The following is a 24,055-nucleotide window of genomic DNA, read 5'->3' as shown; positions in this document are numbered from 1 at the left end:
ACCTACATAATTGTAAGCTTTTCTGACGAAGGACCTGAGCGTACATAATGAAGGACCTACATAATTGTAAGCTTTTCTGACGAAGGACCTGAGCGTACCTATTGAAGGACCTACATAATTGTAAGCTTTTCTGATAAAGGACCCGAGCGTACCTATTGAAGGACCTACATAATTGTAAGCTTTTCTGATAAAGGACCTGAGCGTACCTAATGAAGGACCTACAATTGTAAGCTTTTCTGATAAAGGACCCGAGCGTACATAATGAAGGACCTACATAATTGTAAGCTTTTCTGACGAAGGACCTGAGCGTACATAATGAAGGACCTACATAATTGTAAGCTTTTCTGATAAAGGACCCGAGCGTACCTATTGAAGGACCTACATAATTGTAAGCTTTTCTGATAAAGGACCCGATCGTACCTATTGAAGGACCTACATAATTGTAAGCTTTTCTGATAAAGGACCTGAGCGTATCTAATGAAGGACCTACAATTGTAAGCGTTCCTGATGAAGGACCTGAATATAAACAAAAATGTTGTGTTTGCTACATGTGTATTCACATTTTATTTTATATTGGTACTAGATATTTTTAAAATCATACCAAGCCATTTAAAACCCACAAATAAGCTATGTGACATATATGCTGAAAATGAATACACAACATTTTATTTAAACAATGCAATAATTCTCTTAAATACTGAAATGGGTATTAAATTCTAAAATGTTATGCTTGAACATGATGAACCTGAAGAACTTTATCATGTAGCCCTAAATTCATGTATATTCAAGTATGGTTACTAAAATGCAAAAATTGTAAACATATTAACAAACAACACAAATAAAAAACAAAACAAAGAATACAACAAGGATGTCAATAATCTGGAAAACCTGAAATACGTTAAAAATATTTTACCAGAATGGACCAATATTTAACAAATTGCAATGCTGTTGACAAACAATGGGTAGTTGTGTGGGTTCGGTTTCACATAACTATTTCAGTTTTTAAAAGAAAAAATCCTGTTTTAGTACAGGTTTAACTTTTTTTATATGCAAGACAACTAAACACTATCATCACATGACCTCAATAAATAAATTAAAATGTAGATGAAATTATGACGAAGCAAAAGTTTGTGTTGACAAAATTAAAATTTCATGGCAGGACGGGGACGTTGAATTACCATGTGGTCTATCAACTGCTTGGATTTTAGCTTCGATAAAGGGTCAATATCTCGCTGTATACCGATCTGATCTATGGAAATGATGTAAGGAATATTGTTCAGACCTTTCTACATTTGAATAAATAAATATGATGAAAAAATAATGGGATTTTGTGAGCTTAGAAACCTGCTTTTCATGAATGTCTGTTGAAAATGGCGCTGAATGATGCGCTTCCTTTTCAAAGCCGCAGTTGCAGTTTGACAAGAAGTGATGGGTAATTATGCAAATAATTGGGGACATCCATCATCATTGATGCTATTTTTGGTCATTTTATATTTAAATATAGATAAGGATGCAAATGTGTCAGTTTTCTTCAGAAGGGGAAAATACCCGCCATATTTTTATCTTCCAAAACAACGTAGTCACTTGTCATTTTCAGAAGCTCGTTTCTTGTAAAATAAAATCTCCTGAGAAGAAAAAATAGCGTAGTCACCTGTAAAACTTACCTAAATCTAATTGATGATGAAATGACACAAGTTTAATTGTCTTTAATAATAAATTTCTTGAAAAATTACACGTACAAAAGTCTACCTCAAACCATACTGGAAATCTAATGGTTTGAATACAGTTCATTACGAACAGCGCAAAGCTCGTCGTGAATGGAAAAATAACAACAAGCCTCGTAACAAATGTAACCGCCTTTACAAAGAATATAAAGATAAAAAAAGAATTTTCAGGAAACGTAAACGTCAGTCCGAAAAACTATGGCGAGAGGAAAATTATGAAGACATTAAAAATGCGGCAGAAGTTGACATTGGAGAATTTTCAGAACAGTACGTAAAATGAGGAAACAGGGACAGACAACAGATAAACTTGTTTATGACGATACCGAAGCAAAGACACCTGGAGATATATGTATGTTATAGGGGAAATATTTTAAAATTTATACTCTATAAAAAAGAAGAGAACTGCTTTGACAGACAATTTTACGGGAAAATTTCCCAAAAAGTCCATGATCTTTTCAACAATAAATACAAATGTTATATTGATACTCTCGACAAACCGATTACTGTAGATGAAATCAAAGAACAGGTACGATCTTTGAAAGCCGGTAAATCGCCAGGGCAAGATTATATATCAAATGAACACATACTATATGGTGGTGAAAACTTATTAAAACATCTGAGTGTATTATCTATACTGTTAAACGAGAAGACCTCATTTTGGGTGTCGCTTCTCTTCTTTCCACAATAAATTAATCAACACGCCTCCGTTTCCTATGGTACAGTGCATAGTGCCATTTGTCATCCATTCATATGATTATTTAGATTGAGTTATTTATGGAGAAAAACGAGAAAAGGCATCCGGATATTGTCCCGTCATTGGACGAAATTTTAAGTCAGATTAGACTTCCGGTTTGCGTTTTTCTGTATACTTTGAACATACATATACAAATAATAAAGTGTATTTTCAGAATTCTATCTGCTATCATTTTCAAGTTTACTATCCACGGCAGTCACAGAGTTTATTAAATAGAGAGGGTCTGTATACTATATCAATGACCACTACGGATCGATTAACAAACTTCGAATTTAAAGTAAATGCACTATATTTATATAGTAATGAATGTTCATAATATACAAATAAGCACTAAAAATATGCATGTGAACTTTTGATACCTTTTCTGAAATTCTCCAGTCATTAAATCTTTTACAAAATTCATTGATTACAAAAAAAAAGAAGATGTGGTATGATTGCCATATTGAGACAACTCTCCACAAGATACCAATATGACACTAGGTTATCGTACGACCTTCAACAACGAACAAAGCCCATACCGCATACTCAGCTTTAAAAGGCCCCGAAATGACAATGTAAAACAATTCAAACCAGAAAACTAGCAGCCTTATTTATGGAAGAGGGATAAAAAAAAAAAGCATTTTCCTGTCCCCAATAACCTTTGACTTATGATACTTTTGCTGAAATTCTCCAGTCATTCAATATTTTACAAAATTCTTCCAACAACACTTTACATACTTTAAACTACGCTCTGAATGCCCGCGATTTCGCGGGTGTGTTCTAGTACAATTTAATTCTCTAACAAGAATACTTACCGTTATCATTTAGACATGGAATAATTATACCTCTTTATAAAGGAAATAATAAAGACAAAACAAATCCAAATAGTTATCGTGCAGTTACTTTAACTTCTTCATTAGGAAAACTGTTTGATAAAACAATTTTGAATCGTATTCATAAACTCCTTGTTGATATCAATAGTGTGATGCCGCATCCACTGCAGTTTGGATTTGTAACAGAACATGGTGTAATACCAGCTATTTACACCTTGAAAGAAGCAATTCATTATTATCTTGAACGTAATTCGATTGTTTATGCCATTTTTCTTGACAACGAAAATGCCTTTGACCGAGTGTGGCAAGATGGCCTACTTTACAAACTGAAACCAAATTGGAATTCAAGGTAAATTGTGGAATCTGATATATATGTCGTATAAAACTGCAGCAGCACATGTGCAGCATAGTGGACTATCAAGTCAAGTGTTTCGGATTGAACAATGAGTAGGTCAAGGCCGTGTGTTGTCTGCCTGGTTATTTTCCTTATTTATCAATGACTTGATTTTTGAACTCTTATCAACACATTGTGGACTACTTGTATGCCCGATAAGCATACCAACAATCTTGTTAGCTGATGATACAACTTTATTAAGCGCAACTGTAAATGATGCTCAGACATTATTAAACGTTGTTAACAGCATATGCGCTCAAATGGCGGTTAAAATATAATGCATCGAAAAGTAGTGTTTTGACTTTTACACCACCAAAAAAGACTCTCAACAATTATGACTCTGCAGCATGTCTTAACCTAGGTAATATTGTACTCGAAAGAAAACGTACTTACGCTGGAACACTTATTAGCTCAGATGGAAAAACTTTCGATAGATCAGATAAATCCAGAAAAAAGTTAAAACAGAAACTTCACTCACTATATACTGTTTTCCTGTTAATCCACGAGGGATGAGTGCCTTAACTAATAACTTGACATGGAAAAGAGTTATTCTTACAACTGCACTTTATGGATGTGAAACTTGGGGTCAGCTACCCTACGGTGAAACTGAAATGTTAGAAATAACTCAAAGATATATCGTCATATTTATGCTAATGATGGATAAACGTAGTCCGACTGACTCTTGTATTAGTAATGTTGGTTTGTGGTCTGTCGAAGGATATACTGATAAAATGAAACTTTTGTTTTTTGGGAGACTGTGTCGTGCAAAATCGACAACAATACATAAATGGATGTTTAATTTTCGTATGGGACAAATATTAACCGGTGAGGCCAGTCAAATATCATTGACTTACGATTATATCAAAATTTTGATGAAATATGAATTTGATGTTTTTGTTGAAAACTTTGTGGCTGAAATTTTTTTCCAAACAAGCTACTGTGGAGCAAAATTGTAAAACAGACTTTAGACATATACGAAGAAAACAAATGGAAACACTCAGTTGAATAGCGATCAGAACTTAAGCGGTACCACAAAATATATACATGTTTGACGGAGCATCGTTTGTTACGACTAGCGGTAACTTATCCATCTCTAAATTCAAAATTTATGACGCTTGTGAAATTAGGATCCATAGCTATATAAACAGGCAAATGCTCTTTGTGTAACTTATATAATACGGATATACTTATGCATTATACACTTTGCTGTACATCTCTTTTACAAATTCGGACAGAAATGTTTTACAAAATTGTTGATATTCTTGACGTAGAAGATTCTGTTCGTTTCTTTAATCAAGATGATGACGAAATTGTTGAGTCGTTACTTGGAAGTATGAATCATACCATGTAGACTATAATTGCTGATGTAAGGAGCCTCTTGATGTGCCACATAGCAGATTATATGTATAAACTTTATCAGGTCTTTAATTATGATCTTTATAGTAACATATTTGATCTTAACTAATGTTGTTCTTGTATGAAATTGGTGAATTATAAACGTTTTGTTTTCGACTCTATTTCATATGTAATTATGTAACTACCGATAGACTTTTTTTTATTGCTGTTTATATACTTTAATATTGTTTAGAATATGTAAATATGTTAGTGTTATGTTCTTGATTCTGTTCTTATAATATAAATTGTAATATCTTCATATATGGAGGAAATAAAGACAATCAATCAATCAATCGTAAACGATGTAAACAAATTACCGAGATGGCGCGTTACTGTCGCTGTCTAATGTAAAAATCGCGATTGTCGCCCCGGATATTTTGACCGTTACGTCATATGGAAGGAGGCGCAGAACCGATCCGTGGCTTTCCCACTGGCTGTTCAGTGGTTATCGTTTTGTTAATTTAGTCAATAAGTGTTTCTCGTGTTTTAGACCGTTCGTTTTCCGTTTGAATGGTTTTACACTAGTCATTGTTGGGGGCCATTATAGCTTGTTGTTCGGTGTGAGCCAAGGCTCAGTGCTGTGAATTGGATGGAGAATAATCTCATTCGTACTCATACCACATCATCTTATAATATACATGTATACTGCAAATTTCTGTGTAGAACGAATTTAAGGCATATACCAACCGAATCCTTAGTCGAAGATTAAACTTATTCCGTTTTACTCTAATATGAGTGCCTTGTAGCGAAATGTGGATTAATGTTGGAAATGTACTATATTGTAGTAAAGCAAAATATATTGGAAGTTTTTGTATGCAAAGGAATAAAGACGTAAACATATATCATATATGATAGCAAAATACCCATTGCAGGCAGGCTTGTGGTTTGTTTTCATATGACGAAGACATCTTGGTTGGTGTCTGGCGCTGGCATGACAGTAACTTCTAGTAATTCTTTGATAACTTATGTTGATCATTGTCATTTTACTTAGCTTCGAATGTTACCTATTCTGACATCTGAATCTACCTTCTTTTAAACCAAGTTTAACTGTGTGTGTTAAACTGTGTTTGTTCCACATTTGTAAGCAGTATAGAGGGAGGACGAGACTCACATAACAGGTTTTATAAACTCTATTGAATGTGCAAATTTAGTCAATAACAGTCAAATATCATTAAAAACAGCAGTACAACTAATTAAAGACAACCTGACAATTCTACATAATGATGAATTTTAATCAGAACTTTTTAATGACAGAAATCAGCCAAACGGAAATAAACTACCGTAACGAACTTATCGCTTATACAAAGAAAATGTGAAAAATGAACAATACATACAGCGTACCATCCCACGTTCCGTGAGACGAACAATGACACTTTTTAGAAGTGCCATTGGCCATTGAAACGGGACGATTTGAACGCAGGTACCCTTGAATGAACGGTTATGTCAACTTTGCGACCATTCAACCGTAGAAAATGAAATACACTGCATGATGAACTGTCCGCTCTATTCTGACATTATATTTGAACTTTTCCAAAATGCTTAACAGGTGATTGACAATTTTGAAATATAAACAACTGCACAAAAGTTTACATCTTAAATGAAATGGAATGAAATCCAACAACTTTTGGCTAATACACTCCATGAATGAGACTTACAAAAATTACATAATATTTTTTAAACTTATTGTATTGATTTAAATTTCATTTTTTTGTATTTTTACTTAAAGTTTGTAAATCTTTACTTAACGTTAAATTTTTACTGACATTTTCTACTATTTTTTTTACTGAACTCCAATTGAATTTTTAATGAACCTTTACTAAATTCTTACTGATTTTATACCTTTTTTTTTCGTTTGTGTATTTTTACTAAATTTTAAGTAACCTTCACCCTAGTGGCGTTTTAAAAGCAAACTAAACTCTATTTACATTTCTATTGAATTGATTGTTGATTTCTATTAGTAAGTTCTATATTATTATTTTGATGCATTCATGAATATTTATTTTATAATTGTATGTACATATTTAATAAGTTTTAAATCATGTAATGCATGACTATGTCTTTTTATAAAAACAAAAACCACAACAGTATAACTGTTATAATAGCTTTAATTTGTAATATGTCTCGTAAGTCTTTATAGGCTGGGTATTGATACTTTTTTATGATGTTATGTATTTTAATGTAGATCAATATGTGACACCTTAATAAACTATTATTTATCTTATCTTATGAAGCAACTGTTGTTACTATCCACCAGAGTCAATATAATGTGGATAAAAAATATAACAACTGATACTGATATCATTTATGATCACTCCCGACGGCCAAATTACTACAATTGTCTTCACAGTATTCCTACATTTTAAGGTGCGCAGACATTTCATCACATTGATTTGTAACGTTGAGATGTGAAGTGAAATCGGTTTGTGAAGATCGATTGCAATATGAAGTAATCATGTAATTACTGACAAGTTCAAGATTCTATTGAGACAGTCTTAATACAACGTAAACATTCTTTACAAGGACTTGTAATTATTATCCAATTTATTACAATAATTTTACAGGGCTTTAAAATCATGAGAAACCTAGAAAATGATCGTGATAAAGCCATTTTAGGATTCTAAACAAAATATTTTCGTTTTGTTACACATTTCTTAACACGAAATTACAAGCAATTCCTTCTTTGTGAATACTTATTATTATCAGTGTTGCAGTAAACGCATTCTTTAAAAATCTATTTCAGTTTACTAATTAAGGTCATTACCAGTGTACAATGAAATAATGACAGGATTGCTCACAATTGAAAATGCGGAGGAAGGTGAATGTGCTATTACTAGATTTATTTCACTTAAATGGGCGGGGTTTAAGAAGTTCGCTTATTGAATACCAGTCCATTTATAGACAGGAGTTTTGGGATACACTCATCAATGAGGTGTCCAGTCATACACTCAGTTATTTTGTATATGCGTTTGGTGACACTGATAGGTGATTAGAATTTAATAATAAGTATAACGGCAATCATCCTTATACATTGTAAAACACATCTTCAAATAGACTGTCCTCATGCAAATTAAAAAATGAGCTCCGCCCCATCAGTTGAAATAACATTGGTAATACTAAATTGTTCCAATGATTGCATGCGTTAACTAAGATGTTTCAAAACATGTACCTATACATGGTGCTATATTAAAACATCACTTATCCTAACCTATATCTAACCAACACTTTATATAATACGAAAATAAATGAACCATAACCTTCAAGCAAAACAACCCCTACGGTAAAATCTGGTACTGACGTGCAGTCATCGTTGCCTTCAATTGATCCACAAGATATATATTTGGAGTGATGTACGTATATAGTGATAACTATGATGCTTTACTTGAAATTTGTATTAGCTTCTATTACTTTGTCTTTTTTATTTAATATATTTCGATATATCTCGTGTATATAAAGCAGAAAATTAATTGTTGTGTCCCAAATAACTTTGGCCAAAGCCTACTCAAACACTTTTAATTAAGCTCTACTTCACAAAGTCCTTGAACTTATTTTTGCGTTTTTCTAATTGTGTTCTGTTTCCCTTTTGACAGCTATAGACCTTTCACACACCTTACGTGTCATTTTTTTGTAGCAGTGAATAAATAATGAGTACAATCCTTTTTATATATCTTTAGGAGAAAAACAATCTATTTTTATTAACGGCTGTGTAATTGTATATTGATGTACACTATAAAGGTCGTAGAGTATATGTTGACGTTCGTCCTTACGTTATGCAACTGCCTCTTACCGAGTTTGTGAAACTTAAAAGCAAATATGCTACAACGCCATGGAAAATATAGAATAAGACTAAAAGAAATTTACACATAACACAACATATATAACGACTGAGCAACAACGCCATATCAATGAGGTTCTATGTTAAAATGTTCACAATACATGATAAAGATATCTTTAGGAGAAAAACATTCTATTTTTATTAACGGCTGTGTAATTGTATATTGATGTACACTATAAAGGCCGTAGAGTATATGTTGACGTTCGTCCTTACGTTATGCAACTGCCTCTTACCGAGTTTGTGAAACTTAAAAACAAATATGCTACAACGCCATGGAAAATATAGAATAAGACTAAAAGAAATTTACACATAACACAACATATATAACGACTGAGCAACACCGCCATATCAATGAGGTTCTATGTTAAAATGTTCACAATACATGATAATTGGCCTTTAAATGGTTTCAAAGACAAAAGAAAAACGACTTTTAAATCTGATTCCCTTCAAACAAGAAAATATTTCAAGGCTGATGAGATTAGTGTTACATGGCTATAAAACCCAATGTCTGCACATTTGAGCTAAAGAAATAATATCCGTCAATATAACTTTTAATTTTAAATCAAAGTCTTTATGGAGCTTTTACGTATGTTTTCATATAAAGTCGTTTTGTTATCAACAAATTATTACATATAATATGTCTACATCAACAGTATAAAGAGGATAAACACTCATTTTTTACGATATAAGAGCATATTGTTATATTATAAACGCTCAAGTCCTACTACCCATATAATTAGTTTATACTCAGATGACTCTTTAATCCGATACAGGATTAGATTGCAGATAAATATTACCAGCCCATCAACTGAATTTGATAATTGTCAATGCTAACTATCTATTGGCCTTTTTTTCCTTGTACATGTACGTTGTTCTGCCTACCAGTGATCACCAATAATTTACATGAAATTTTAATGCTTGAACCTCTAATTATCTGAATAACCTATCTTATGACTATTAAAGAAAAAGAGAAGGCGTTGATCATCGTATTTAAATAATTGTGGAATGATACGCGTGTTTTGTGGGACATAATGATTCTAGGAGTACTGGTGTTAATTACACTGGAACGATTCCCTTGTAATGGCATTCCTATATCTCAAAGTAAGTTAAACAAATTTAACGTTTTTAATATTTACTGCAATACAATTTTTACAACCCTTTTATTTGCAGATGGTAATTAAAAAAAAAAATGATATTTTTTTTTTCGTTCTTATAAGCTTTGAAAATTAATTGATACAAAAAACATCAAAAGTTACATGGATTTATTTTAAAATAAATAAATAATTAAATGTTTAAACTGACGGTTTGATTATCATTTTAATAATTTGTATTAAATCAAAGCAAATCATACATGCGGAAACGTATTAGAAGTTAGAACATAAGGGTAGCCTATAAATGCTTATATTCACTTCTATTGAACTCTCATTGGCAATCCCGTCTACTTATTTATATAAATTATATGCCTTGTTCCTATCTTTAAAAACATGACTTGAGGTTCTGTAATGAAGTTAACATCTGAACTAGGTAAAGCAGTTGACAAATAAAGGCAACAGTAGTATACCGCTGTCACAATTAGATTGAGAGAAAACAAATCCGTGTTACAAACTGAAACCGTGGATCAAATTCAAATGTCTTTCTTCCCAACAACTGGCCTCATGTCAAAACAATAAAATAAAATCCAGATATTTCATCACAATAAGCCCCTAACGTGTGAAATATTACAAAAACAAGAATGTTTATAAAGTACACGAACGCCCCGCTGCCACTCTTATTTTCCATGTTCCATGGACCGTGAAATTGGGTCAAAAGTCTAATATGGCTTTAAAATTAAAAAGGTCATATCATAAGCATCAAGTGTACTAAGTTTCAAGTTGATTGGACTTCAGCTTCATCAAAAACTACCTTGACCAAAAACTTTAACCTGCGAACGAACAGACGGCCGAACGTAACCACAGACCAGAAAACATATTGCTCCTCTACTATCGTAGGTGGGACATAACAACATTGCATTATCTCCAATAAATCGGTAAAATATGCAAGTGAGAAATTGCCTTTAAAGGGGCACTGGCTACGAGATATTTAAAAAAAAAAATCCAAAGTTAATTTTTTAACTTTGAGGGTAAATTCACATTGCGATAAGACGGGTCACGGTACTTGTCTATCCCAAATTCGTGATATGCCCTTACTGCGATCTACACGATCGTACTACGATCATCAAAACATGCAATTTTTGCAGATCGTAGTGCTATCGTGGCCTAGTGGGACTGCGGTATTAGGAAAGTGGTTAGTGTCCAATATGTCTCTGACAAGCGTATAAAAATCAGTTGGATATGATTTGACCCATTTGATCAGCATAAAAAGCTCCGCACGAAATAAAAAATTTAAGACAAAAGACGACAAAAGCTGAACTTAGAGTGCTTGTAGCTACAGAATTCTCTGTAACATTTAGTTGAACATCATATTATCACAGACTAATAACGAATCGGTACACATTCAACATATTGTGTGCAGACATATTAAGCAGTCTTAAAAACGCGTGACATATTGCAATGCCAATATATATGTACATAATATCAAGCTGAAGATTTGGGGCAATACGTTTTCATACCTTCAGACATGCAGCAATGCAAATTTGTCAGAAACAAAATCAGTCTAAAGGTATAATCATGCTTCATTCTATATTAAAAAAGTTCTTCGCACTTGCTCCTCATTTCAACGGAAATTGATAATCTTGCTTCAGATATTCATAATTTGCATCCAGTGTTAGTTTTAGTCATAACCTTTTATTTTTGAATTGCGAATTTTATACGGTGGTTTAGATTTTCCTTTATGATATTTTTTTCCCGTATATGATTTACTTTGTTTCTTCATATCGTTTGATAGTGCGTTTGATACTCATAATCTTGAAGACAATAGTTTATGTAATCCCACTATGTGAATGTTATATTTCTTATAACATAATTCTTTTTATTTTCCATTTCAGCTATTTTACAATCCACCAAAACATATATGTAATGACCTCCAGTTTTAGATTCAAATGTATTATCATTTTGATTTATAGTTCCTATTTCACCTTTAAGTTAGTTGAATATGGACAGTCTACCTATTTACACTGGGGCGAGATGGGAATATGTTTCCGTTAATAAATTAACAGCGTGGGTTACATATGAGACAAGATAAAAAAGAAGATGTGGTAGTATTGCCAATGAGACAACTATCAACAAAAGAGCAAAATGACACAAACATTAACAACTATAGGTCAACGTACGGCCTTCAACAATGAGCAAAGCCCATACCACATAGTCAGCTATTAAACGACAACCACTGAATTACAGGCTCCTGACTTGGGACAGGCACATACATAAATAATGTGGCGGGGTTAAACATGTTAGCGGAATCCCAACCCTCCCCTAACCTTGAACAATGGTATAACAGTACAACATAAGAACGAAACTCCCTTTAAGATGCTCATAAGTAAATTTATGATTTCATTCTCTATTTTTAAATAAGATGTTTAAGATAAGCTGACTTATAAAACGATTATTTGATACGTTGCTAACAAATGAGTTTTATAATTAAAAACTTTAAGCATTTGGACGTTCAGGGGATTATCGTTAATAAGATCTCTATTATCAATATTGGAGGTCACGTTAAATACCAGATAGTCATTAAGGTGTAATACCACCATTGATTTCCCCCTATAAGTCTTTGTCACATTGGCACTTTTAAATTTTGTTTACAGTATTTACCTTTATTTCCTCCAAAGAAATTATTTGCATGAATAAAGTTTAATCTTTTCCAGTGCTACAGTGAAAATTTCACACCACATTTCAATGCATATAAGAAAGTAACTATTACCGGAAGTAAACAACACAATTTTTACACTGTTACTTACTGGTTACCTGCTTTGGTAACTATGTAACGTTAATCTTGCAAAATATTTTATAAGACCATCAAATCAAAAAAGAATGATGCTTTCACTCACTCAACATTCATGTTTATGACTCAGAATAAAATAAGTGCATTTAAATGCAGGATTAATTTTCTTCAACTGTCAAATTCAAGGAATATTTTTTTTAGACCTACAACCGGATGTGACGTTCCATGATTTGGTGGTATTACACCTCAATCACGGAGAATTTTCAAAAGGAATCACTTAATTAATAACTGTGCACAAGACATAATGGCAATATGCATTCTGCACCACAAATATGCAGGATACAAATGTGAACAAAAGTTAAAATAAATATTAGGGCGAAAACAAACCATGTAATAGCAACAGTTAAAACTTAGTAGTCTATTTAAAATTCCCTGATCATCATCAATGAGCCCAAATGAGAATATCTTCAGAGTGGGTAAAACTTATAAGCTAGAACTTTTACAGCGGCAATCTTCTAGATAGTAATTTGCTTACCTTTTATGCACAAACTCAAAGGTAATCTACATGAAACTTTGGTGCATGATGATTTTTGTTATTCTATTTTCTACATTTGAAAATACCTGAACCAAGTCAGGAATATGACAGTTGTCCATTCGTTTGATATATTTTTTCATTTAATTTTGGACTTTCCGTTTTGAATTTTCCTTGGTGTTCAATTTTTTTGTGAAGTTACTTTTTTCTGATGTTCTGACATTTTCGTTGATCAGTGAAAACACCGAAACGAAGTTGTTTAAACAGTTTCGTTTGCAATGCTCTTGTGCATTTGATGATGATTTTACAACGAACGGTTGAATTATGGCAATAGCTTTCAATGATCATTTGAGCAAAGTAGTATACAATATAAAAAGACAGTGACAGCTGCAATTTCCGAACACCATCGATACATAGTTGTTTCATTTACAAACAAACCACACCTCCACTTATTGTAGGTAATATTATTTAGTTGGTGTTACTTGTGTCTGTGAACTGATATTTTATTGTCATTTTACCTTATTATTGATAAGGTCATTGTAATCTGTGAAAACATATATTTTATCAATCAACAACGTATTGGAAATGGATAATCGATCATATAAGAAAGATTTTATGACCAAAAAATCCCAGTATATGTTTTACGAAGAAATATCTTCCCATGTGATAATAGCGAGTCTGACGTAGAAGTCTTGAGACGTAAGCCAAATGTTACCCTTACATGTGTAATAAGCATCAGGGAAATAGTTTAACAGAATAGTGTTTTAAGAAATGTACGGCAAATTTTTCCTTAAGGAATGATGACTAAAATGTAAACACCGTCTTTGGTCTTTTGAAACCATTTATAACTCCTTCAAATTGAACAAACCGCACATAATTGCATAACATTTTAATCATTGATTGACAGCATGAGGCTGTACATATACAATGACTAAAATAAAGAAAGGGTTATCGCTTTTTTTGTTCATTGCAAATACTTAAAACAGGCTTATAGAAGCCTTATTTGACGCATTTCACTCAATCACTGCATGGAATTATATGTGTTTTGAGAACTGAAAAAAATTATTCATAGCATATAGAAATGAGGTTTATCTTATTAAAGGAGATATAAAGAAAGATTTAAAGTAATAACTTACCGACTTCATAGCTCACTTGGCCCAATAGAAGTTAGCTATTGCCATCATTTGGGTTCTTTTAAAAAATGCTCTCCCTATAACTGGTTTGGGATTTTTCCAAACCCCTACGTTGCTGTTTCTTTATTCATACATGCATAGTTATATAATTGACCCATCGACTAACGTGGCCGCAGATTCTATTATTATATAAGAGATTTCTGCATAAGTTTATATCTTGAAATATTAAGAGATAAACTAGTACTAAATAAAATCATTATAGAAACCAGGATTGACATTTTGTATATGCGCGTTTCGTCTACATAGGACACACCAGTGACGTTCGAATAAAAAAAGTTATAAAAACAAATTGAGTACTAAGTCGAAAAACACCGAAGACTCAAAATACCGAAAAGTTTTGCCGTTACAGGTAAGGTAATCTATTCTTGAGGTATGAAAGCCTTAGTATTTAAAAAGTTAAAGTTTTGTAAGCAGTTAATTTATAAATATGACCATATCAATGACAATTCGACTACTAGGCTGGTATTGACCTTGATGACCATAATTTGACTTCTGTGTTATAAGCTGATAGATTATGATATAGCATTAAAACTAATTACGACTTTGACATCATGGATATAATGTATGACTTTGTTTACCAAAATTGATCAACATTTCCACGTATTTAACTAGTCTACCGTTAAAGAACAGGCATTGATTTCTTATCATTAAAGGTGTTTTCCTGACCTTCATTCCAGTGTATACTGAGTGTAACAACCTGACACAACTTCGACGTGCACATTTTTTTTAAAACTGACATCAATATTTTCTTACAATATTTCTTTTAGGAAAGTAACAAAATTATATATATATATATATATATATATATATGCTTACAGGATATTGTTAGTCGTAAAGTATAATGACTCATTTGCACACTACCTTTGACAATATATTTCATCTTGAAAATAAGACAAAATTACAAAATTGGCCAGTGTAAAGTCTTCTTTGTGTAAATTTAATCTGACATAAGGTCTTCTACTTTGAAATGCTTTTGTTCCGTAGGTAATTCTTTAGAACGTTTCTCAACACGTGATGTTCAGGATACATTCAATTGCCTGTTCGTTACTTAACGTCCTGTAACCAACATTCCATGCAAGTGTTAATCGAGAACATATCAACAAAAAACAAATGATAGTTCCGTAATAGAGGTCGTCCGGGATAATGATCGGGGAAATAAAGACTGCCACTGAAAAATGAGGGTTTATTGGAAAACGAAAGACATTTTATCTTGCTACAGTCCACATACGCACCCCTCAAAGCGATGTTGAAGGGTTTGTTAAGCAAATACATCAGTAAGCTTTCCATTAATTAGTCTAGTTAATGTCTTTTTTACAGGTAAATTGTGCCACAAAAATATATAAATAATTCAGAATGTTCTCTTTTCTTAAAATGTATTTGTTTTCTTATATTGCGTACGTCTTTGAACTAATTCTCGTTTAAATTAAAGTGATAGGCTAACTAGACCAAGCAGTTATTTTCTTGTGATGGGACTAAACAGTTATATATTGGTATTTTTTTTCATTAAAGGAGTATTTGTTTTGCTATGTTTTCCTTAACATACAAGTACAGTTAGCTATAAGCTATTATAGCGAATTATTTGATGTGCCTTTAAAAGGTAGGTGCCATACGATATTTACTTTAATGACTGTCTAACAATCAAAGAAATGTGTCAATCATGAAGTAGCTTTAAAGCAGAAATATGGAATGGCATCACCAGATAGAGATTGATATAACCTACGAAAAATCTATGATTAGTTATCGTAGAAATATGATGACAGACGGACAAGTATTCCCATGCCTATTTGGCGGTATATAATATAGTTTTATTTCCCCACAAAAGTGAAAATGCCTTATCTGTATCTAAAATATCTAATTTTGCACTTAAATTCGTTATAATTTTAAGTAGATATATTCTTCATATACTTCATAATACTTGACACTTGTTCTGTATAACTTGTCACTCGTGAATTATTTTCGTGTGAACTGATCACAAAATCTATTATATTTATTATCATTACAGGAAAAATAATATTATTAGGTGATTGAAAGAGACTTTGAGTAGATCGATGTTATATTAATTTATTTAAAATGAAATATACGAAGAAAGTAACACTATCGAATGGTTCAATTTTATGGCAGTGAGCTGGCACTTTCAATAGCATGCCGACTAAAATTTTACCAAACTTATCTATGATCGATCCCTTATGTAAAATTAAATGGGTTAATTTCAAATTGTACACAAATATATTTCATTTAGTAATTATTGTAAAACATGTATACACTATATATCGCCATACAAGATTTGAAACTTAACTATAATGATACAAGAATCTTTTTCAACAGATGTCTCAAATTGGATGTAAGGTAATCTATGATAATCAAAGACTATTTAATATTGACAAATAATATATAGCGATTTATCATTAGTAGGATCAATGTTCAGAAGGGTTATATTTTATGAAAGGCAAATCCATGATCATAAAGATATAACTAGACATCACTTGGATAATTACAGTATTACTAAGTTCAACTAAAGGTCGTTTCTAGCGAAATAATTATCATACTTTTTTTTTATAATACTTTTCCTCTGAAAATTGAAATATTTCCACCTCCTCCAACTTATTTGTGCTATTTTTAATAGTTAACTTTTAATATAAATAAACCATTCACGTAGTCAAGTATTTATTCATCTTTGGTTATGACAGGAATTTGGAAAATAAAATTTGAAATCATTTTATAGTTTATAAAATTAAACAATACCCTAGAATGTAAACAGTTAAATCACAAAAATACTGAACTCCGAGGAAAAATCATAACGAAAAATTCCTAATTAAATGACAAAATTAAAAGCTCAAACACATCAAACGAATTGACAACAGCTTCCTATTGGAAGCTTGCATACAGTGCTATTAAAAAACCCATCTGCGTTTCATTCGATAATCTCCACTCCAATACACATTAGCAACCCATGGTGACAGCAATACGGTATATATACACGTATTGTTCTTCGACTGACAGGTATACCGTTTACAAACTAGGGGTCTTTTCAGCTGTGTGGGAAATGCAAGTAAGCAGCCACGTCCGGTCTGAATGGGGAATGCTTCGTGTAGCATTTTCCTGTTACAGTATAAATCATTCCAAACTTTATCCCAGAAGGCCAGTACTTCGGTACTGGCATGAAAATACGGATTGTTTGTGTTATAAAAATTTGCTGTTACAAAATATTAGAAATTATTATAAATTAAGGAATGTATCTCCCTCACGGATTTGGCTATACTTTTTGGACCTTTTGGATTATAGCTCTTCATCTTTTATATTAGCTTTGGATTTCAAATATTTTGGCCACGAGCATCACTGAAGAGACATGTATTGTCGAAATGCGCATCTGGTGCAAGAAAATTGATACCGTTAATTTTATTACTACCACTGGGTCGATGCCTCTGCTGGTGGACTATAAGTCCCCGAGGGTATCACCAGGCCAGTAGCCAGTACTTCGGTACTGGCATGAAAATACGGATTTTTTGTGTTATTAAAATTTGCTGTTACAAAATATTAGAAATTATTATAAATTAAGGAATGTATCTCCCTCATGCAAAGCTCTGATTCCTTTCACGAATTTGGCTATACTATTTGGACCTTTGGATTATAGCTCTTCATCTTTTATATAAGCTTTGGATTTCAAATATTTTGGCCACGAGCATCACTGAAAAGACATGTATTGTCGAAATGCGCATCTGGTGCAAGAAAATAAGTACCGTTAATTTTATAACTGGACCTGCCTACAGTATTTTAATATTTTTTTTCTCGTTTAGATCATGCATAAAATATTTGTCACTAATTGTTAAGCAACAATCAAACATGTTCACAGTTAAAATCATCGTTTGTTGTTCAGTATTAACCATACAAATTAACTTCAAATTATAACATAGGGGAACATGTAAAAATATTTCAAAACAATAAAGCTGACACGTTCAGAGGGAACGAAAACACTGAATCTAAATATTCAAGAAAAGATTATAAACTTCTGAAACTTAAGATGCTTTTAAGCTTTTCCAGGTGCAAGTGTTTGTCTGTACATGGGGTTAAAAAAGTGATGTTATAACGGTCTTTAAGTCAAAAAGCTATATTGAATCTTAACTCACCTAACGTTTTGAATCCATGTTGTAAACTGTCCGATTTGAACAAATGTGCCTCGGTTTTAAATTTGTTATTAATGGTATTGTATGACTATTTAATATATAATATATCAGCAATATATCCTGTAGACTTGATTTTTATTTAAAGTTGAAATGTCGAACTATATATAATTCATTTTTCGAATCCATGCATCATCCTGAATATATTTACTATATTTTTTGCAAAATGGGGGGAAAGAAAAAGTCACACATTCACCCAAAATTAGGTTCAAATTTTGTGTTGCTTATTTTTTAGTTTGATATGTTGTGTCATGTGTACTATTGATTGTCTGTTTGTCTTTTTCTTTTTTAGCCATGGCGTTGAGTCAGTTTATTTTCGATTAATGAGTTTGACTGTCTCTCTGGTATCTTTCGTCCCTCTTCTACAGTCCCTCGTATTGATAACTATTGACATATTTCTGGAACTATTGATATTTATCCACAAAAATTTGCAGATAATAGTTATCAAAGGTACCAGGATAATAATTTAATACGCCAGACGCGCGTTTCGTCTACATAAGACTCATCAGTGACGCTCAGATCAAAACAGTTCAAAAGCCAAACAAATACAAAGTTGAAGAGCATTGAGGACCCAAAATTCCCAAAAAGTTGTGCCAAATACAGATCCAATTTAGGTGCCTTTCGCCTCATTTTTTGGTAAAATTAATTACAATGTTCGTGCTACAATAATTTGGAAAAATACAGTACAATAATGTCCAGACAAATGTCTGGTAAAGTGTAGATGTTATAAGAAAACGGACCATAATGCATCCATTATATAATCTTGATGTTCCTGTACACCAACTATAAATATAAATTTTCATCTATTCAAAAAAGAATTTAATTCCACAATAACTTTCATATTTGAAAAATCCACAGGGCCAAAATTTGAAACTACACAACTTACTGTGGTGTGTTTGCTACTTATTTATAAATTTAGTTCAGATACTAGTATTAGAAATTTTACCAACTTGAAGTCTTAATTCCTTTTTCATATTTCTTGACTACGTGTTCCAATTGTTAACCTTATCATTCAAATGGGAAAATTACATTTAAACATTATTTTTGGCGAATATTCATATCACAAATTTAGATTATTTAACCAGTTTATGACAATTTAGAATGTTTCCACCATCCAATTACTTGTCTAATGATCTGTTCTTAAATGAAAGGCTTCGATTATCTGGATAAAATAACAATTTTTCGAAAACGACAGAGAAAAGAATCCTTATGTTTTTATTGAAGTTATAAGAATAAACCGTTAGGGAGAATCCTACTAAAAGTTAAATCAACTTTAATTGTTTTGTAGTATGTCATTGTGATTTGACATCTCGTCAGTTTCATCTTGCAGTAAAAGTATTTAAAGTCCTGAATAAAAGATGACAGTATAGTAATGAGATGACTTCCCAACAAGAGAAAATTACCAATTTGAAACAAAAACCCGTAATCAACATACATATTCTTTAATAATATTAATGTTAACACCATTTGTCAGATCTAAATAATTTTAATAATACATTATAATAATACTATTTTAGATAAGGATACTGGCATCAAGAGCAAATTTCTTGAAGGGCATACGAACAACGGTAAATATTCAATGATAGTTCTACAACTTGAATAGTTTGCTACATTGTCGAGTTGACTTAGTTATATGCAAAAAGTAAAACAACAAAAATACCGTTACCTAACCCCGGGAGAACCCGATACTACACAAGTTACATATACACTTATTGTATGTTGACATACAATGTCATTGATATGTTTATTTTTGTAAATGTTTATATTAGTGTTGGAAAAAAATAAATTATTGCATACGTTTTTGTTGATTGATTTCCACGTTTCCATAACCTCTTGAATTTTTTTTATATTTAATGCACTTGAAAAACGTACTTGTTCTTCTAACGATTGTAATTCGAGTAGCTCTGATGAGTCTTTCATAGACAAAACGTGCGTTTTTGCGTATAAAATTAAAGAATCTAGTGCCTTTGATGAGTTTTAACTACCACATAGTCGAAGTGACTTCTGGGGGACGTTCGTGCAAATGGCATCAGAGTACTTTTGTGTTTCCAAGACATAACATAGATGTTTTTTTTTGGAATATTCGAAAACCATTTTTTTTTTATTAATCCCTGACAAAGATCATAATAACTATTAGCATACTTTGTTTTATTAAACTCTTTTCAATTTTGTAGCCTTTCAACTATGTTGATTTTAGCGCCACTTAGCAGTCATATTAAGAAGAAACCCGCGTAGCAAATTACGATTCCTCTTCTATTGGAATGTTACTAAAGGTAGTAAAAACATTATTGAAAAAACAACCGCAACTATTGTAAATCTGGGAGCATAACTAAGTTGTGACATTTGTAGCACATTCATTTATTTTGTGACAACCTTTAAATCTAATTTAATGTTATTGTGATTAAAACGGTCATTTTTAAAACAGGAAGTAACACATCTGAATAGCCTGAACAATCGGAAACCCGGTTGAAATAGAACAAAAGAATCGAAGCTCTTTGTTAGAGAAGGCGGTAAATGTGTACTGTAATGTTTACTATAGTGACAAAAATTTTAAAAGTTAATAGAAACAAACAAAATTACAATTTTCTTCTCAATTTCGAAGTGTTATTTTAAAAAACACCGTTTGCCTATTAAAATTTTCAATTTTCAATTTTCTACGAGTGTGTAAATGAACGGCGTAATAGGGAGATAATTTTGACGAAGTAGAATCCGGACTGTGAAAATAACATTTCAGTTGTGTCTAGATCTGACCCTCTCAATGTTGGAAGAAGACTGACTTTTAAAAATCATTTATTAATTCTATTATGTTTATAGGAAATCTGTTATCGCTGTCATTAATTTGTGATGATACGTGAGAAGCTGTTACATCATGAGAATTGTGGAAGTCATACTGTTGAGTTAACATTAACTTCATTTCAAGTCACCCGATATACAAATATCGAAAAAGGGATTGCTGCTGTCAAAAAGCTTTCAAATTCTAATGTTACATGTATCAATTCTGATTATTGAAAAGTGTTCATAAATCAGTGCTGGTGATAGTGTTATAACTAATTGTAAATATAACGGAATTTGATGAGACTGTCATTAAAGTGAGAGGGTTAGCGCTTTAGAACCAGGTTTAATCCACCATTTTCTACATTTGAAAATGCCTGTATCAAGTCAGGAATATGACAGTTCTTGTCCATTCGTTTTTGATGCGTTTTGTTATTTGATTTTGCCATGTGAGTATTGATTTTCCGAATTGATTTTCCTCGTAAGTTCAGTATTTTTGTGATTTTACTTTTTGATAAACGGAGCTATTATTGTTCATTTTGTCAAATCGGATATATTGTTTAACCGTTGTTCAAAACTAGTTCATCCATTTAGAATATCAAAACCAGGGGAAAATCGGTAGTAGAGTTGTAGTCAAAATCTTAAACTAGAAATAATCAAAGATCAACAAGTGACATTCAAATTTCCAAACTAGCTTATACACAGTTTAAAAAAACACTATTTAAATTTAATTATAATAATTTATAACTTTTATCAACATGTCTAATAAGTCGGGGGCATCTGAATGGTTTGCTCATTTTCAATGATTTTTTTTTATAAATACATCACATATGCGAGTCGTTTCTTGGACATGTATGTCTGAACAATAATCTGAATGTTATTTGTTAATATTGACATAAAGACTTAGCAAAATTCAGAGCTGAAACTTTCTTTGTAGAAACATTATGTACATGATAAGATTTTTTTGTATACCTTTTCAGATGGTGATCTTGATTTTGTATCCTCTGGAAAACAGATGAACTTGGAAGAAAATAATGACAGAAAAATGCAGCTTCTACTAGATTACCATGACTATGTAGATTCTGAAGGATTTGAAAATCCGGAACCAAAGCTAGACTTGTTTCAACCGTTAATAAATGATGGAACACGAATCGTAAGTAACGGAAAAGGTAGGCAGTTTGGAGTCGGGGTGAATTTTCTATCTGAACCTGATGAATCATTTTACAGCGAATACTCGCTGACATCCGACAAAGATGCACTTTTTCAACTGAATAGTCCTCTGATCGAAAATGTTTATTCCGCGATTGATATAAACTTGGAACCTCACAGTAATATACCGTTGCAAAATAAGGATATACAATCGAATAAAAAATTGGAACTTATAGATATATTGAATAATATTCGGAGCATAGAGGCTTACAAGAAGTCTAATACACCGATGGAACACTTTGGAGGATTAGTGGGTAACAATGACCGTACAGAGTCGAGGATTGAGAACACGATTGATGTTGGTCATGACACACAAAAACTTATATCGAACAAGAAAAAACGATTTGTTATTAGTTTCAGCGTTCCTCCATTTAAATATCGACGACGTCGTAAAATTAAGGGCAAACGAATACGCCGAATTCTTAGAAACAGACCTTTCAAAATAGACCCAACATATTTCCTTCTTGGAATCGGAAAATGATATATCAATTCAATGCGTTTTTCTTTTTCATAAAGAGGAACAACACGATTCGCATCTGGAGTTTACGAGCAGTGTTAATCTGACCAAATTCAATTTTTTTTTTCTGATTTTTTTTGACAATGTTATGCACATACTCAGAAGTTTTTTTAAAAGTATATAGATGACAAGTGGATTGTACAAGCATGATATTTGCGTCCTTTTCCAGTCTGATTGTATAGAACATAATGTTAGAAATTATTATAATGTTTAAGGCTCTTCATCCGGGAAATATTTCAAAACGAAACAAAATGTAAGTCAACGTACGCGTGCACGATTAAGATAAAGATAAAAACAAAATACCTCTATCAACTGATGATAAACGAACGTTTTCAAATTATTATTGTGTCTTGAATTTAGGAAAAATATCCTTGATTTGTTTTATTATACATACAGCATAATTCGATCCACAGCATAACACGATACTTTTGGTTTCATTGGCACATATATTTAAATAACGAATCGGTTCAAAAAGACTTGGTTTTGTCGCCTCAGGTTTCAGTTGATTGTCTCAATTGCTATGTTTTTTCACCAAGTTATTGTAATTTAAACAGAGGACCATTATCGAGCTGATAATTTTATATATATTGTATTGCTCATGCTAAGTAGACATCATTGATGTTTTAAAAACTTAGGAGACACATGATTAAAAAAATATATTTTGGATATTTGTTTCATTTTAAAATTTGCATCATGGTCTAAATTTTAACTGTCAGAATAGAGAAATAAAACATAACCTACATTTGTTTGCACCTGTTCTTTGTCAGGAATCTGATGTTCAGTAGTTGTCGTTTGTTGGTGTGGATCATGGAGTTTTTAGTTTTTTCATATTTCCTGTTTGACTGGTTTTACACTAGTAATTTT

General features: G+C 32.0%; 1 protein-coding gene across 1 annotated transcript; it reads left to right on the top strand.

Moving 5' to 3' along the window:
• Positions 1-9,788: 9,788 nt before the first annotated feature.
• LOC134709204 (uncharacterized) lies at positions 9,789-23,356 on the top strand. The gene is made up of 2 exons (XM_063569380.1): positions 9,789-10,012; positions 22,446-23,356. The coding sequence occupies exons 1-2, from the start codon at positions 9,943-9,945 to the stop codon at positions 23,153-23,155; spliced, it is 780 nt and encodes a 259-aa protein (XP_063425450.1). The 5' UTR covers positions 9,789-9,942; the 3' UTR covers positions 23,156-23,356.
• Positions 23,357-24,055: the final 699 nt, after the last annotated feature.

The sequence above is a fragment of the Mytilus trossulus genome, chromosome 1, assembly GCF_036588685.1.
Source record: "Mytilus trossulus isolate FHL-02 chromosome 1, PNRI_Mtr1.1.1.hap1, whole genome shotgun sequence".
In the NCBI taxonomy this organism is placed as follows: domain Eukaryota; kingdom Metazoa; phylum Mollusca; class Bivalvia; order Mytilida; family Mytilidae; genus Mytilus; species Mytilus trossulus.
This window is presented reverse-complemented; position numbering and strand designations above follow the sequence as displayed.